General features: G+C 36.7%; 1 protein-coding gene across 1 annotated transcript; it reads right to left on the minus strand.

The window, feature by feature from the left end:
* Positions 1-139: 139 nt before the first annotated feature.
* LOC135682739 (uncharacterized) lies at positions 140-17,953 on the minus strand. The gene is made up of 6 exons (XM_065197750.2): positions 17,757-17,953; positions 16,645-16,927; positions 10,638-10,996; positions 5,371-5,709; positions 1,334-1,407; positions 140-980 (listed from the first exon to the last, which is right to left on the minus strand). The coding sequence occupies exons 2-6, from the start codon at positions 16,709-16,711 to the stop codon at positions 638-640; spliced, it is 1,182 nt and encodes a 393-aa protein (XP_065053822.2). The 5' UTR covers positions 16,712-16,927; positions 17,757-17,953; the 3' UTR covers positions 140-637.
* Between the last annotated feature and the right edge of the window lie 1,452 nt (positions 17,954-19,405).

Here is a 19,405-nt window from a genome sequence, read left to right on the forward strand (position 1 = left end):
ACTTGTAATGTTATGGTTTAAAATGGAAAGGAGTCACTTTTGTTAAAGCATGCAATTTGGTAGGGCAAAAAGAGAAAGGTTAAGGGCTTATGTATAGAGAATGCTCAAAACTTCTAACAGGATTTATTGGACTTGCCAAAGATTTGCCTTCTTGCACCTTGCCGCTGTCTCTGGCTAAAACTGAAATTGAGCACTGGTTTAAAGCCGTATTATGGAATCTATTTCACAAAGAATACACCGAAGTATATTAAGATACATGTTCGGAAAATTTTATTCGGTGATATTTTGCTACTTCAGCAATAGCCAAAGTTGCCTATAAAAATGAAATAAGGGCTTATCACTAAATTGGCTTCACAAGCGGATTCATCATGGTATGAAAAAGTATTGCAAAGGCATTTGAAGGTATTCTAGACATTGGCCATTTTATCTAGAGCAAGCTGCATCACGGATGGACAAATTCATGATGCATGCTTTTTCAGCACGATATAGGTAAGGCCTGTGTTTGGAGAAAACTAATTAAAGCTACATAAATGTTTAACGCATTGACCACTCAGTTCACATCTTTTGAAGATTCTGAATAATGCATTGGGTGCTCAAAGTCTGTCACTCCTGTCCAGAGCCAAATCTGCCTATCTCATCAGGAATAATGTGCCGTCATGCTTTTCAAATAGCCACCAAGCATTATCTCTCTTTCATTATTCAGAGAAAGGTCCTTCAGATCTGTTTCTGCATATAATACAACTTCAGAGTAAATCGGCTTGACAGCCAGAAATAGAGAATTTTGCTCTAGATCTGGTTTGAGGCAGCTGAGTTCAAATGTTTCTTTCAGTGTCGTTTTGATATCCGTATCTGTAGTCACATAAACACGAGATTTTGCTGAGATCCTCTGCTTTGGTAACAATGCCACCTCGACAAAAAACCCTGGTGTTCCAGGATCAATGTTTGCTTTCACAGTTACCGAATGCACAAGAAGGGTGTTTCTAAAACAAAGTTGATACCGACAAATCAATAAAACAATTCAATAAAATAACTTTATAAATACTCGCAAACATCAAATATATATGCAGAAAAGCGAGAAAATTATACATAATCTATAAATATATCATAAATTATATATTTATGTAAATTGTATTAGCACATTATACTTTATAACATTTTTGAAACAATGAATTAAGAATTGCCTTGATAGATGTGATTTTGAGAAAAGTCTGCAGGATTTTTCCAATGCTACTACGAATTTGTGAGGTAAAGAAACCGAGATCACAATTCTAATTAATAAAAATTCGAAGGACTTTTTGGGTCCAACATATGTTTCTTTTTTTCACAAACATACCTCTCTTTATCAAAGCGAAGGGAACACTGAATTTGTCCTTCATCATTTGCATCCTCTTCTTCTTTTGTTTCAGACTACAAAAGAAATAAATTGTAACTTCAAATTTCGGTTTGCTTCTTGTGCCAAAATCTTTTAACTTGCTACAAAAGTTGCGAGAGATTTTGAATAACTCAGATTTGAAATGTAAAAAAGGGTCTTTCTCGTGACAACATGGCAATTTTAAGAAAGTTAATGTAGAACCGATAACGTACGACTTAGATTTTTCAGGGCCTTCAACGAAGGAGGAGGGGGCCATGCAAAGCAATAGAGCTTTTTCCAAAATCTTATGTTATGAGTGCTAAATTTTCCCCTGCCCACTTTCCACCTGTGTCGGATTAAGTGTTGAGTCAATGCACAAACGCATATGTCCAGAAAAGAATTTTCATGGCTGAATTCTATATCTTGCCCACTGGTACTTTGTGTTTGTACTGTAGAAGAATCTGTGGCTCTTCGAGCCAAAAAAGGCTAGTAACGGAAAAGGTCTGCATTGTATGGGGTATTTATCTTATAAATTATGTATCATATGTACATTCAGAGTCTGATGCTTAAAGGGGTCAGTTGAAATGAATATGTTACTTTGGAGGATGCACAGTTATGCTTATTTCAAAGACAGATCTATAAACACTGTCCTGATCGACATTCTTAAATCATTGGCTGATGTTGTTCTAGAGGAGGTCAACAGTTCAAATTGCTGGTCGATTAATGACTCTTGAGAACTTTGTAAAATCTTAAGAACGTTGATTACACGGTAGAAAATACTCATTAACAGGAAGGCATAGCTCACGAGGTCTTTCCTTATTGGTTGATAAAGTTGCCTCTTAATCAAACAAATAACAGTAAGGGCCGAAAACGACACGCTTACTAGCCAAAAGTAGATATTTCTGCTGCAGAAGATGCTAAATTCGTGAGCTCCATACCTCAAAACGTTAAGGATGTTAAGTAATGAGATAAAAAGTAGAGGAAATGTCTTGCAAGATTGCCTCAAAAACTCAGAAAAAGTCTAGCATTGTGGTGTTACTTTTATTATTCATGGCATTTCCTGATAGTGGGCAGAATAGCTAATCGATTCCAAAATTCAGTGAATCTAATTCAAGGGCAAACGTTTACAGAAGATTTCCGATAACGGGTGAATATTATCTTCTAAAACTTTCAACCAAAACCTAGTTAATATTTTAAAGAATTCTATCCAATTTGGCTCATTTTTAGGTAAAACTGGTTTACGCATTTAGCACTTTTCTTCATCTTTAGCGTTTTTTGAGATTTTAAGAAAGCTGGCCGAATTCTTTAATCAGCAAGATTTCCTAAGCAATTTTCCATTTTGCATTTCAATGATCAAGACCCTTAAAATTGGAGTATGTTAGCATGAAACCTGAATATTTTGCAAGAAACATTCTGCATCATTTTGGCAACAACTAGGATACCAACCTTCTAAGTAGTTTCCCATTTCTCCTACCAAATTTACAGATGAAAAATTGTCAGATCTCTACTTCTCGTTACTTTGGGTAAATTCGGGGGAGACACTTCGATGACATTTTGAATTGTATAGTTCTAATTTTTTTCATAGGCCTATGTCAACTATCCGGTTACTTATATCAACTATTTTGAAAAATCCATGCTAGTTACATGATAAAAATCCATGCTACTAGCAGCTCTTACGATGCATCACCCCTTCCACTGATTGGAAGCCTAGGGTGGTTAACTAAAAAAGAAATGATTGAATTTGAAACTGCAATTGCAGTTTAAAAGTCTCTCCATGGATTAGCTCCTGAATATATGCAGCTAATGTTTACAAAATTGTCGGAAAACAGTTATTTTTCTATTTTTACCCTGCCAGAATAGCTTCTATATTAATTTCGGTTTAATTTTGTTATTTAATTGTATGTTAAGAAGCTTAGGTTTAGTTATTATCTTTTCATTTACTGAATGTATTACCCTGTATAAATAATTAAAAATCAAATCAAATTAGTTGTTTCCCGCCAGTCCACTGGCCTTCCCGCCACTCCATTGGCCTTCCCGCCACTCGACTGAACTTCCCGCCACTCCACTGGCCTTCCCGCCACTCCACTGGCCTTCCCGCCAGTTCACTGGCCTTCCCGCCACTCCATTGGCCTTCCCGCCACTCCATTGGCCTTCCCGCCAGTCCATTGGCCTTCCCGCCACTCCACTGAACTTCCCGCCACTCCACTGGACTTCCCGCTACTCTACTGGACTTCCCGCCACTCCACTGAACCTCCCGCCACTCCATTGGCCTTCCCGCCACTCCACTGGCCTTCCCGCCAGTCCGCTGGCCTTCCCACTAGTCCACTGGCCTACGCCAAAGAGTGGCCGAATTTAGAGTTGGACCTTTTCCCTGGGGCTCCTTCAGTAATAGATTACGATTTCTGTTAAGGAATCTATAACACCTATATCCGCTTCCGTTACTTTCGTTATGAAGCATAATGACCTCATCCTATTCCCAATGCACGTTCTTTTCACGTCTATGTATTGTTTCTGTACGAGGCTGACTTGTGACCTAGCAAAAATCATATGATACACTATCCTTTTTCTAATTTAACGTCAGGTGATTTCGAGGGTACTCATTAGAATATTAACTTCACAGAACCACAAAAACGCACATCTCATTAAGAACATTTGCTCTGTTTTATGTATTTTTGTCAACAGGCACCATGTTTGAACAGACTGAGTTCTAGAGAGACAGCCCTGACTGACATGGACTTTCCTCGGGTAAAACGTGACAATTATCAAGACTAATGCTGCTTAACTATCCATAAATCTAGGCGGGTAATTAGCTGACTGTCCATTCTGTAAACGTCAGGAGCTTGATATCAAAGGATATGTGAACATTTGGTAAGATAATCAAAGCCATAGAATGATATCGAGAATAACAGGTTGGGAAGCAAGCTAACTAGCTAACTAGTTGGCAAATGAATAATAAGTCGTCAGAATAGACAAGAAAACTTTTCAGGGCAAAATTTACATAAAATTATATTCTGTAATCTTTGAACTTGAATAGTCAGAGCACTTGTAGCTTTCCATTTGAATTTATAATCCTTGTTTTTAATCTTCTTTGCAACCAAAAGCAATGATGGCACCTTTTGTTTTGCGTTTTGTTTTATTTTGCAGCCCAATTAACAAACCATATAAAAGTCTGATTGACAACATAAGTTTATTAATGAGCAAAGCTTGCAATGAAAACGAGTCCTTAAACCTGTAGCAGCATTGTATTTCTCGCGAGCTTTGTGTTAGGTTAATAGAAAGAGCTTAAAGTTCATCATATGTAAGACTGGTTTCAAGCCCTAAAAGCTGCTAGTTCTTTCGAGAACATAAGAAGATACTTCCGCTCATAAAATACTGTTTTGAACATGGCTGACTAATGCCACTGTCTGGCAATTGTCTGTCAATTGCAGCAGCAGTTGTGCAATCCGCAAGTAGACCTCAACTGCCTTTTACGTTAGTAGGAAAGAATTTGTGAATACAAAACGAAAGTTTCTAGAAAGATCAACTGCCAGACTGAAATCTGATTGAGAATATCGAAAAACAATATTGAACACCGAAGTTAAATTTTTGAACAACTAAGGTAAACGAATGAAAGCTACACAGAGTCTATGTTCAAACAGACGATTTGCTGTGAGACAGCCAATGGGATTAAATTCTTTCGTGGTATAAAGTTTCATTGGAACTCGTCCACCACAAAGGATTTTCCTTACAATCTTTTCGTTGAGACTATGACCGTGTAAAAGTAATGAGACAATGTTATGTTATGGCAAAACAATATCGAACAATATTTTCTTTTACATACTTTTCCTCACTGTCGAAAGCAGTAATAAAGGGCGAAATCGTTTATTGTAGACTTCGAATACTTTTACCAGCATTAAAACATTGATAGCGAGATAGATCTATTTGCATGCTACCTGTGCTTGGCTTTCTGCCTTCAACCTTATGAAACAAGCGTATCTTTGAACTGTTAAAATTTATAAACTAGACCATAGACATCTAACCTTTATGCTGGCCTCGCTGCATTCTTTATCCACCTCACATTCGATGCCATTTACTTGAAGCAGTGGCAAATCATTTGCTTGCTCCATCTGTCCATCGGCATTCACTTCCTTCAACGTTTGGGGCAGACTGTTTCTACCTAGCATCGATAAACATACACCACTGCGCCGGTGTCGTTGTTGTCTCTGCGACTGGAGAAACTTTGTCTCAGACTTTAATTGCTCGTCTTTTTGAAATTCGTCATTTCCGTGGTCATTCACGTGTTGTTTTGCTTGTATTTGATCTGCAGTAGCAGCTGCTTCAGAACTATTAGCAAGACCTGCTTTTTCAAACTGATCTTCCTATGATAAATCAACAGTTAACATGTAACTCTACAATTACTTCACTGAGACATAATGCTGCTTGGTCAATAAAGAAATTTCATAGACACTGAGAGTCCTCCAAATATAGCATAAGATTAGGACTGACGTAAGGAGCAAGAAGATTCTCCTAATCATGACGCAACCGCTAATACTGCGTCTTGTGATCCATACTGCTTTTTATACCAGGTTACTTTTAACCAATGATGACGTCGGGATTTGCAAATGAATGAATTCCAGCTTTTAAACGAAAAAGTTGGACTAAAGCAGATTATAGGGAAAATAATTTGAGTTTCAAAACTTCACGTAGTCAAATGTTACAAATTCCTGACAAAGGCGAAGTTCAATAAAAGTTAAGGTGAGCGAAAAAGTGCCTTCCTTGTACTGAATTTGTAGGGGTTTGTAGGAAACTTGATATGAAATAGATTCCAGTCTCCTATAAACTTGTATCAAATGCTTCAATATTTCATCTTCAATTTTCGATCATAATTCTGAGGTTTTATACTGAGAAAAGTGTCAGATGAAGGCTTAAGTAATATCTAAAATTTGTTAAAAAGCTTAAGTATTGTTTTTTCAAAACTTTTCTAAAATGCTATATACATAAATACTAGTTTAGGATTAAGTGTCAAAAGCAATGATTACAGAGCGGAAAGTACAAACAACTTTTGGTAGCCTAGTAATTGAATTTTTAGGATATATATTGAATGTTGTTGAAAAGGGACAAGCTTCGTTTAGAACAAAAATACAAGTACATTGATCTTTACAGCTAATTTTAATGTTGTTTCTGGCTTCATTAATTACAGTGGAAAACCCTTGTGAAGGAGGAAAAAAGTATCTAAAGTTGAAACCTCAACTCACGAAGCAAGATAATGAAATTTGATGACGCCATAAATCAAAATGTTTGAAACGAAAATTAGAGTTAGAAAAACAACCTTTTTAAAGCTTGAATTAGAATTTCTGATTATGCAAATCAAAATATTGGAGTTTGAAATCCAACTTTGCAGGCCTGAGCTGTAAATGAATATGCTGGATCTGCAGATGGCAATTTCGGGTTGGAACGATGATTAGCAGCGCAGGGGATTGGGAACTTTTGGAGCTGGATTTGAAAAAGGTTCAAAAGATCTCTCTGCCAACAAGCTTTGGGTGCAAATATTCTATTCGCCACTTTCCATAAAATCAGGAAAAATACATGCTAAATCATTTTTTATTCAGAAATTTAATTGAAAATACTATCATGCCTATTCGTTTAGCTTTTAATGTTCTTTGTCATTAGCTCTTGATTTTCAATACCATCCACGGAAAAATCTTTATCAAAACAAAGTTATCTTCATTACTACTTATATACTTGCTATGCTTAGAAAAATTCCCTAAGACTTTCAAGAAATCACATTTCGAAAAATAAATTCGATTTTTAAAAGATTATAGCTATATCACTTTTCAACCAGCTGAAACTTTGACGTGGAATATAATCTGACAAACGTCACGTAATGTTCACAATCGCGTGCCTAGGGAAAACTCATTAACTTTCCATCTGGTCTACAATCTATGTTAAGCGAAAATATTTTAGATATGCGACTCAACGTAATGAAACTAGAGAGGCAGCACTTTGAGCTGTAAAGAAGTTATAACCAAAACAATATGACGTCACGTTTGCATGATGTTTCAAAATAACTTTAAGCCCGTATGTCATACTTAAAGAATCACGTAAGTAACTTGTGCTAATCAACAGAAATATAATGTCTTTGCAGATGGCGTCGTTCGTATTCTTGCAAATACATATTTCTGTAATTCAAAGTTTGAAGGATATGTTCATTTTACTAATAGACTACTGTGATTGAAATGTTGTTATCACGTGATAAGAAAGCATCAATATTTATAGGTAAAAGTACAGGTCTATAGTTTGTAAAGGCTTAGGTAAAGAAAATGACTTTGCCTCGCAACATGTTTTTTGGTGATGCTGGGCATACATCTGGAGCTGTGGTAAACCCTGTCGCCTTTGTAGAGAAAACAGCAAATAAAAGTAACAGCCAGTGGCTGCGCCATAGGGGTGGGTTGGCAGAGGGGTACACCTCTCCCTAGCTCTAGGCAGGATCAATTCTTTATTTCGTCTAAATTTGATGAGAAAATGTTGGGGGAGGGGAAATATGTTTGCGACGTAGGTCTTGGGTTGTAATCCTATGATTATAAATCTGCCTAAACGTAGCCAAACATGAGTCATGGGCATTCCCTTCAGGTAAAATTGGCGTTCCTTCTTGATAAAAGGGCTTTTTCTGGTAATAAAAAGAGCGTGGACTTGAACAAATATTTTGCCCCCCCCCCCCCCCTCAGAGCCTAGTGCCTAGCGCCACCATTGAGTAATCTCTCTCGTGTTCTTGTCACTACCATTGGAACTGCAAAAAGGATCTATCGTCCCTATTTATCATTTCGAAAATTTTGTCCAGAGTTTTCTATTTCTTTTTGTTTTCCTGGACTATTGTTTCAAACTCTTTACCCCCATATTATTGTCATACCTTTCTCTGATATTGTAACCGCCGGGTAAAGGGTGTGGCACCTTTTATCAGCCTAGGTGAGACCCTACAGCTTTAGTAATTTAGGATGGCACCACTACCAATAACAACAGCTTGTGAAAGAGCTTATGCTGCAGAACACTTAAAGGCTTGCTACTCAGCATGGAATTGGAAACTTTATTTTTGTACAAAAACATTGAATTGATACGAAAGACACATGCCTCTTCACAATTTAATGAAATTCAATTATGAAGCTTTTAATAATGTAGATTATTTGCGACCACATAAAGATCTGCATGACTTTAAGCCACTTAAAGTTCTATCCGCCTTGTTTTCTGTCTTGTTTGTCGAATCTTTTGTAACTGTTTGAGCATAGCCAAGTTCAAATAGCTGAATTATTTCACTGATGTCGGAATTATTCAAATGTTGCTGAAGGATTATTAAAACCTGACATAATTAATTTTTCATTTACAAAGTTATCAGAAAATTAAAAAAGATTTCAGCTTTAAGAACTATTAGCTTTCGAAATGTTATTAACTGAAAAAAATTATTTGAAACCGTCACAAGTTTGGTAGTTTAGGGAACCTCTCGTCAAGATACTCTCTCGAATTTCATATTTGAGACTAAAAAATTTCAACTTATATTATTTTAGAAGAATTTTGCATAGAAAGCAGCTGCTATACGATAACCCAGCACATATTTATCCCAACATCCAAACTTTTCGCAAAGAAATGGATTAATCCAGTTATAAATAGTCTGCGGCTATAATGAATAAATGGTTCAGTAATATTTGTCCCAGTTACCATGCAAAAACATTAGCAAACAAAGGAAAGAAGGTCCTCAGAATAATGGACCATTATCAATCACCAGACTGAAGGTAGTATTCACTCATCATTTGAACCATTCATGTTTGGGCATTCGGTGCGCCAATCGCAGAGACGGCCATACATAAACTCCAACCGTTTTTATTTTCTACAGAACCATACAAAAGACGCTTTGCTCTTGGTCTTTAGCCCCCAAAAACATTTCAGCCCATTCAATCTGTAATATGCTCCACAGTTCTTGCGTGTTGATATGACTTGATTTGTTATAATACGGTAACTCTTGACCACCATTCTCGTACATTTAGTACAAAAATATGTCCTTTCTCATTTAGCTTAAAAATAGATTCTTTTCACCAGTAGCCTACTGGAAATGGTTGAGCAAAGTTGAGTAGATGTTCATTCAGATTTGCAAAAGGCTCCTACTATAAATTTATAACGATAAACAAAACAGCACTGCTTAATTCCATTCTTTGATATACAAAATCAAACTAAAATGAACCTCCTTAAACATTTTTTTCCTTCCTTCTGGCGTTATTTTTATTCAGACATTCTCGTCGTAGCGGCCAAAACCAATATGGAATGGTGGCGACCTGATGACTCCCGTATGTTGTGAGGAAAAAAAGATAAACTTAATCTTTGTATCGCTGGTTTTAAAATAAGTTTTTCTTATAATAGATCGATCCTCGTAATTTTGGGTTGTTTCTGTCTATCATTTATGGGATAGTTAACCGTCTTCGTGATGAGGTCCATAATGCTGCTAAAAGTGTATACAGGGCTTTAAAGATGAAGGAGAACTGGCCAGCAAAGAAACTTGCATAATATGGCCGTATCAATTTTTCTAACATTCGTTTTGTCATTTTCAACCTAAAAATCAATGCAAATCAAACCTTTTTATAATCTGCAACATAATTGTACGAGAAAGACCCATACATTTGCTACAAGAAGACTCTGTTTTTGCACAGTTAAAGAGCAGCTGCTTACTACCAAGCAGTGTGCAAAGGATTTTACAATTATTTTTGCAGATGCCACGTCCATTGTTTCTTTATGTGAATTGTATTAATATTTCGTTTCATTGTAAACGAAAAATATTGTAACTCGCTATAACCGAATGCCCTCAACAAGTACCTGTTTACAGCAGACGTTCGCAGCACACGACCGCTTAACTATACAAAGGTTCCGACATATCCCAGTGAATTCAATTCAACTGAATATTCAATTCCGTCAGCTCAATTGAACCAGCCAGACCGAAAGTGGTGCTGTTGTTCTATAGAAGTATATAAATCTATATATCGGAAGAGGAAATTAAAATATCATTTTGACAACAGCAAAGAAAACAATCGTTAAGTTTCTGTAAGGCCAATCTGACTCTTTGTCATAAGAACTTACTTTATTCAATGTGCAATTACAATGGAAAACTGGAAACGATGAAAATAACTGCTTCGGTACATTTTGTTCTCGAGACAAAATTAAGTTTGTTTTGAATTTTGTCAAACCTCGAGCTCAAACCGATACGTAGACCTCCTTGAGCAAAATGACAAGCTCTGACAAGGCATTTCAAGTAAATTGAAAAGAAACATACCTCTTTCCCAGGTTCTCTGTAGACATCACTCCTTTTGAATTTTTTTCTGAAATTAGTTCCATTGCTTGGACTTTCAATGTGATCATCGATTCTCAAAGCCAGCATAGAATGAGTCTCCTTTGCCACCATATCAGGCCCTGTGTCATCGCTCTTGCTCAGGGATGGGCATGTCGTGGATTCTACGCTAACTACTTTTTTTCTTTTTTCAGATACTGCTTCTGGATGTTCTAATGTCTTTTTGCAGATAATCCAGTGCCACACAAGAAAGAAGTATCTTCTCCTGCACATCTGCAATGCGACCAAAGAGACGGCAGCAACAAAAAGCAATATTATCGTTGCTATTTTGTAGAGATTTGGCCCTAAAAGATACGAAAGAAACTTCTATCGCAATTACAGGATAAGATTTAAGTTTTTTCATTATATCTTGGTCATAAATAACATATTTACAAAAACAGGATTATTTGTGAATAAAGGAAATGTTCGAAGGGATGTTCAACCTCTATTTAAAAGTGACGTGTGTTGAGTGTAAATTGGAAACTATTGTGAAAAGTGGAAACGCTTTGAAATTTGGGGCGCATGGTCAGTAATAAAGTGAATACGTTTTTAGGACGAGATTGGCATAATTCTTAACAGCCAACTGCATAAGCTGGAGAATTTGGAGAAGCATCGACTGAAATCAACAAGAATTAACAACGCTCATCTCAATCCAAAAATATTTTGAAGTATATGTTATCAGAGACGTTTGAACCCATGAGTATTGTAGATAGGTGTCTTGAAATTGTGCAAAAATGTGCTCTTTATTTTTCATCTGAGCAATTATCAACCACCCTCTGGATGGTGTCCCTAACGGGCTTGGTAAATTCACCCCTAGTTTCCAAATTAGCAACGCCCAAAAAATGTTCAAATGCTCCCTTCGTCGTTGATTCGAGGTTACTTTCCTCCGAGGTTACACAAAATTAACAATTCGAACATGCTGATAGGAGATGCAATTGGTTTTTCTTGTCGTGCACTGAAAAGTATTTGTTGTACAGATTGGCACTTTTGTTCTGTCAACGGACCAAATGTATTTAAATATAAAAATTTTATACTGAGGTATTATTGAAATGCAATTTAAATCAAACCGCTGTACTAAATTCTAATTAGATAAAGTCATAGAATTCGTTGTTGCAATGATTGCACAGCTTATAAATAGTAACGGACTAAGTTTGTCGCAGATATTCTTTATCTGTCACGTGACTTTGCCTTTAAAGTTGCTGTTGTTTCAAATTGTATTTTCAAGCGTTATCTTGAGGTGTATTATCTTGTATCGACAGGCAAACCCAAACGTGTATCGCAATTTTCTTTACTACAGCCACAAGCAGCTAGAAAATCACTTCCAGTATCGAATGCCGTAATCTTTTTCTGGGATATTCTTTCTGTGATTACAAAGCCACAATAACAAAACCTAAAAGTTTTATGTTTATGCATTTGCTTCGTAATTAATTCCATTCAATTAGATGAAAGTTTTTACTTGCAGTTGTTTTTCAAAACATAATCAAAACATTACAATGATTGAATTGGCTTAGACCAAATAGAAATCGATGGCATTGAAATGAGTTAAGAGGAATTTATGATTTTTCCTGAAATGGTCATAAATAATATTTTGTTCCTTTGTCATAAGAAATTCACAATCTCAACCCAGTCTTTCAAATATTTAATTGCAAGGGACATCTGCTTTCCACAAGAAAATCGCCAATAAACGTGGTAAGATACTTGCTAGGAATTATGTTTGTCAGAAAATGCGAAGATCTTGGTAGGGGGGGTCGAGAGGTTGAGGAAACCAAAAGCCATAACCATGAATTAATATGAACTGCTTGGTACATTGTAATATAACGTAATATACACACCCAGTATACTTGCAATTGTATCAAAGGTTCTCTGTTGTGAATATGAAATCATTCAATTTATTTACCGACTCAAAAAGACTCAGCGGAAATTGCTCATTCCCGATAAAGCATAATAAAGGGTTGCAAACATAGAATTTGTCCAACCAAACATGTGCTCGCTAGCTAACCAAACATAGGCTGAACATTCCGAAATCCCATTGGGCTGAGAACCCCCTCCCCCTTTCCCTGCTCCCAAAGCCACTCTCCACGGCACCCTTGGTTTAAACCAGACAGAGAACGTAGAGCAATTTACTCAGAGATCTTTCTGTTTTGAAATTCAGTTGCGTTGATTCCCTGGCAAAATTTCAGTTTTACAGTATGAATAAACAAGCTAAACATCAAATGTTCACGACAGTCATTTCTCTGTAGGCACACACAGAATGTAAATATATCCCTTATCCAACCTTGCTGCTACTCAAGCAGCGGTATATTACTGAATATGCGCTGCCAGCAAATTATAATCATGGATTCAGCATGGATTCAATAAAATAAAAAAGTACAGCAGCTTCATTTTGGAGCAGTTACTACAAGTTCAATGGTGAAACTGGCGAGCGTAATTCTGCTTCCAACAATTTACATAACAAAACTGGTCCAGACATTGTTGTTTGTCTCCTCGTGATTATTGCGCTTGGCAGGCTATTATTCCTAGAAGGAGGTCAGTCCAACAGATACCAAAAGTATTCATCTTGGTTTCAAAACCTTTTGTAGAGAGTATTTTCATAGTTCTCATACAATTTGTCTTTAAAGAAACTCTCCTTAATTCAAATTTCACCTAAAGTGCCTCATCAGCCTTGTGCCACGTGCGTTAGGGGGTGCACCTTGAACCTCAAAGATGGGCGGCATTCATAAAAATGCATCCGTTTCTAAAAATTCACCTTACAAAGAGATGGAAGCATAGGGTTGTGCCAAATACGAGCACTCCGGTATGGTTCGGCGCTCAAAATAATTCAGTTTGCTCACAGCGCACCCAAAGCCAGAGTCTCCATGGTTTAGTTCGGAACTTGTCACAGAAAAATATTCTTTGCCACCGCAGCCGTCTGCAATACTGTATCCCCGGATTCACGAGGCTCTGATACCCAGGGTACTCACATCCTTGCCTACTCTCGACGGGTCGCTTTGTTTTACAGAGTATTGAAATTCTAAATTCGTTGAGTAGAATATGTCCTATTGTTTGATTCCAGGTTTATTTCTACGTACTATCCATAATACCGTTGGCTTACATATTCCTACTTGCGATAAGGAAAATGTCGAAAAAGTCAGACAATATGGAGGATAACGAGAATGATGGCTTTGATGAAGAAATGTGGCCATAAAACTTTTAAGAATACTATCCATCTATGGTCATTGACATAAGGTTTCTCAAAAATATATGCAGGAATCCGTGAAATATCCAAGGTGCAATCCAATGGCAAAATTCTTGTGCGCAAGCCATATCCATTTCGAGGGGAAATATGCCTTATTGTTTAAAACAATAGAGAATCATTGTGGCTGGAGAGGCAATTGCTCCCTAGTTAGAAAGCTACAACTGCAATAATTGTTGGTTTTTGCTTTGCTACTTGGAGTAGCATAGCCAGGGCTCGTGAAAGATCAACATCCAAAGCCTCCAAGAAATAAGACATTTTGCCTAATACGAAATACTCCTTGTCAATTAACCGAATCCAGACGAAATTGTAAACAAATGCTGGCTAGGAGGTAATAGAAATCACCAAGTTAGACAAATGCACTTAATTTCAAGAGAAAGAACCACAATAGGACCTGCTAAAACAACAGGTTGGGGAAGTAGAGATAAGGAGCAATATTGAGCGGTAATGATACCAGTCGTTTAACGGTGTATTAAATTTTTCCTTTGAGGTAACCATTTTATCAAATTGGCTGGTTGAGAGCTAATGCAGGTGTTCATTCGCGGTCGGAAATAATTGTTGCAGGTGTACAGAATATTATAAGACATATTACGATCAAATAAAGCTTAAACTGTTACTAATAGAGACAACCGTGTTCCTCAGAAATGAATTCATTCGGATGAGCGTCGGCCAACCGTAAGCGGGCAAATCATTTTGTGGGGAACACTAAGGGTACGAATCCAGCAGGTTCGTTATAAAGAACTGCCTTAATTGGCTTTGACAGCGATCAGTGGAATGGATGGTCAATAAAACTTATGGCAACCATCACGACAGAAAAAGAAAAATGTCTTGTGGTTTATCTTAAATCTTCTTGACCAGTAAATGCAAAGTTCATAAGCGAAAAACTTCAGAAATTTCGCCATCAATGTAATATTGGTTAAGCTTTGCTTAAACTGTTTCATCAACACATACAAAGAAAGTGTGCGCGTTCTGATTTCAGTTACTCAATGTAACGATAAAACTAATCAGAAAAAATGATGATTATTAATTCCAATGACAAGTCTGAACCAATAAATACTTGATTTCAAGAGACACTAAGCTTGAAAACCAGCTTTGAAATAATGAAAATTTTAACTTTGAAACGTGTTTTAAGCACTAAAAAACTAACGAAAATATATACAGAAGTAGAAACTCGAGATCAAGAAAAGAAAGAAACAAGAAGCAAAAAAGATAAGGTAAGAAACAAAGAAATGGTAAGGGTCTCTGCCTTTTTGTAAGGTTTGATGGATAACGACACACGAGCACCAATAGCCGCTTTGGAATGCTGTGCGCTGACTGTTATCAATCAAAACTATGATGTTGTAAAAATACAAAATCAACGGTCTCCTTTAAAAGATCCCGAAATGAACTGGAAGGACTGACTGTTTGCGAGCACAGAATTTCAAGATGATACGTAGAAAGATGTGCTGTCTATCTCTAGACAGGGTTATTGGAGAAAAAGTTTGCTCCCTCGATAAATTCGGATCTTCTACTTATTGTGATTTCCGACAATCTCTGAGTTTTCATGGTAGCGGCAATTCTAGCTTGAAAGGGTTTATCAAACAATGTACTACTTTGTGGATGTTTTTGGCAAAGAGGAGCAGCTGATGATAAGAGAGGTGATAGCAAGATTTTAATTGTAATGTTTCCAACTGAGGATTAACCTGTTGGCACTGAGAAAATTCATCTGGCTTTTTCATGGAAAAGTTTCAATTTTTTGAATAACCGATAATTTCTTCTGAATCTTAATGGCCAAAACCTTGTAACTGCATGCAAAAAAACACTTTGGTCGATTAGGCGATTTAACATTTTCAATGCATTTTAAAAATGAAGCGCAAAGAGGTCATCCACATATCAAGTATAGCAGTCATTACAATAAAAACATTGCTCGCGCATTCCCGTAATTTTCCAGCCAATATTCACGTAAAGCTACGAAGCACAAAGCAGGGTTAAAGCAAGTTGCTAGGGTATATACCCTATTGGCTAAAATTCTAACAACCCTGCTAAAGAACTCATTTGTTCTTTTTTACTCACAAACACGCCACTACTGGGCGAATAGAAACCCGTTAGACAACACAATGCGTAATATTTTGAAAGCAACGATTATCGAGCGAAATTAATCTATACATGCCTTTTGTTTTGCCTAGGATTTCATTTAGGTCCTCAATAAAGAGATAAACCAAGGCATAAATTCAATGTTTTGTCAAGGAAAATTCCCGCAAGGAAGCTACTTCTGTCGGTTCTCTGCTTGTTTTAAACACGAAATACAGGAATGAATTGCAAAGCTTTCAAAACGATTTATCTTAATAATAGATATATTTTTTCGGATTTCATCATGAAATACCATCTAATACAACTTTCATGCAAGTAAGTTATTTCCTTCTTCAGCCAAACCACTAAAGCACTGCTAGAAATGGTTTTTATGTTTCAAGGCAACGGCGTTCTCCCTTAATAGACGCTTTTACGGAGGTCTTTTTCTACCAGCTAGTTCATTGCTTTGGTGATTTTGAAAGATTAAGCTTAAGTGATTTACTCGCAATTATTGGATATAAATGACGTTTATACCGCAACTTAGTTCAAATTTAGAAATACTTGTGACCGGCTTGACAGTGGTTTGGTAACACAATATGAGACGCACAATTTCATTAAGGCATTGTTGATTTACATAAAAAGTTGGTGAAAAAGAGCGAATTTTACACTCACCAGAGCCTTCTGGCCCAATTATGACCAAATAATCATCTTGGGCTTTTGTATTGTTGTACGTAAGCATTCCAACGTGATGAATTTTTGGTGGAGCCGACAAGTATGGCTTTCTTTTTTAAGTGTAGTCTTGAAGACAAGGTTTAACGATATACACTTTGACTGCGATCATTATTGAGTCCTTTGTGATAAACTATCCAAATCGGTGTTACTTGAACGCCATCACAAACTTGCACTGAAGGCAGGGAACCACTTAAACGCCGTGGCAGGTGGGTAACTGTTCAATCTACAGAGCAAGGAATAATAATAGTTTGAAAAACAAGCATACATTCAGTGCTGAATTCATTTTCAATCGTGAACCTCTCAAAGCGAGCTACAATGAAAGTGCACCGGTGTAAACACAAAGATTTAGAAAACATTAATTAACATTCGGTAAGCAAATAGAGGAATTAGCCTGCATTTGTTTATGAGCAAATAATTGCTTACCAACACACAAACAATGCCAAAGAGTGAATATTTCATTGTTCTCCAATCAAAATTACGAAATTCTACAAATAAATTCAGTTAAAAGAAAACATCTTCAGGACTTAAATATCGTTTCTCTTTTTATGGCTTAAAAGACTTGATGTAGACGATAATAAGACGAAGTGTCAAATAGTTGAAAATAGAATCTGAAGTTTAGCATTAGTGCGAAAATGATCCATAAACAAAATTTTCACGAAACTGTATGAAATATGCAGCTCCATGTTCTCTCTGGAAACGGTCACCCAATCACGGTGCCTTCTAGCAATTAATAAAAAAAACGCAAACTTCACAATCACAAGGATATGCGATTTGCCTTAAATTGCTGCTCACAGATGCAAAGTAAACACGTGTTTTGTTCGTTTAGTAGCTTCTTTAAAAGAAAGTCGCACCTTATCCATCTTTTTTATCAGACTTTGAGGGAACGATTCTCTACCGTTGTGTAGAATATCAGCTCGTCCAGCTGAAGACCTTTCGCTACATGACACATTATATCATGTCAAATTCAAATCAAGTGATTGATTGTCATTAAGAACATATCACGTAATAACTAATCTCTGTGCATTACAGAAGTCTTAGCAGTGGTAAATTACCTCAGATTGTGACTGATTCGCTGATATGTTCCCTTTGTCTGTTTATTGTCAGATGCCGGAATTAAAGCCAAGGCAGCAAATAACTTTTGAACACTCTAAACTAACTCCTCGTGTACTTATTCGAAATTGTTAACATTTCTTTAGCAGGTTGTCTGATTGGCATATTAATACCCAAAAGAGAAACCAGCAAATAATATTCACGATGAATTGATCGTCCTTTTGTGACAGGTAACAACACAACCATGGCAATTAAAATACATAATAATCTTATATTGTTGGTTGTAAAATTACTTGTCTTTCCGTGAAGGGGCATTACCAATAGAATCGAATCGACATAAGGGATATAATTCACTATTTTCTTTCTGTTCTCAAGGCTAAAAGACAACACTGTTGGTTATTGTACCGTTTCAAATCAACTTAATCGAAGTTTTTAACAGAAACATGAATTCTAGCTACTGATTTCTTTGTGTTCATTGGTTAGACGTATAATTCTGCTTACAAACGGATAACATATGAGGCATAATCATCCATAGTTTCATAATTTGATATTTTTGTGACTGAAATAAGAAAGTGAAAATTGTCAAAGTACGCATGGTAACAAACAATTTGAAGTATCATATACAAAAAAATACAAACCATTGTAACATGGCATGTGGCATCTGGCAGAGGATAGATTCGTTACAACTCAAATCATTGTTTTTTGCCAATGCGGTTTGTTTTACCTTTGTCTCGATTCGAATATGGTCAAGAACAAGGCTAATGTTGTGTGCGGGCTGGTTAGACAAATGCAAAACCTGCTTCTTCGGATAAAATAGTTACTGCACATGCACAAGCCATGGAATTTACAACAAAAAGATCTCCTGGTCGCAATTTCGAGAATCGCACAATCACCAGCCTTGCAATCATAATTGAAATCATAGCATTGGGTATACTCATAAGAATCACGCAACCCCAGAAAATAACGCAGAATCACGGGAAACGCGCAATCACAAGAATCACAATCATGATTGAAGTCATAGCATTGGGTATACTCATAAGAATCACGCAACCCCAGAAAATAACGCAGAATCACGGGAAACGCGCAATCACAAGAATCACAATCATGATTGAAGTCATAGCATAAGTTACACTCATACGAATCGCACAACCCCAGATAATAACATAGAATCACGGGATCACGCAATCACAAGAATCACAATCATCATTGAAGCCATAGCATTAGGTATACTTATAAGAATCGCACAACCCCAGATAATAACGCAGAATCACGGGATTGCGCAATCACAAGAATCATAATCTTTATTGAAGTCATAGCATAAGCTATACTCAAGAGAATTGGGCAACCCCATATAATTACATAGAATCACGGGATCGCGCAATCACAGGAATCACAATCTTTATTGAAGTCATAGCATAAGCTATACTCAAGAGAATTGGGCAACCCCATATAATAACATAGAATCACGGGATCGCGCAATCACAGGAATCACAATCTTTATTGAAGTCATAGCATAAGCTATACTCAAGAGAATTGGGCAACCCCATATAATAACATAGAATCACGGGAATCGCGCAATCACAGGAATCACAATCTTTATTGAAGTCATAGCATAAGCTATACTCAAGAGAATTGGGCAACCCCATATAAT

Source organism: Rhopilema esculentum, chromosome 16 (assembly GCF_057945365.1).
Source record: "Rhopilema esculentum isolate cy_ngs chromosome 16, ASM5794536v1, whole genome shotgun sequence".
In the NCBI taxonomy this organism is placed as follows: Eukaryota; Metazoa; Cnidaria; class Scyphozoa; order Rhizostomeae; family Rhizostomatidae; genus Rhopilema; species Rhopilema esculentum.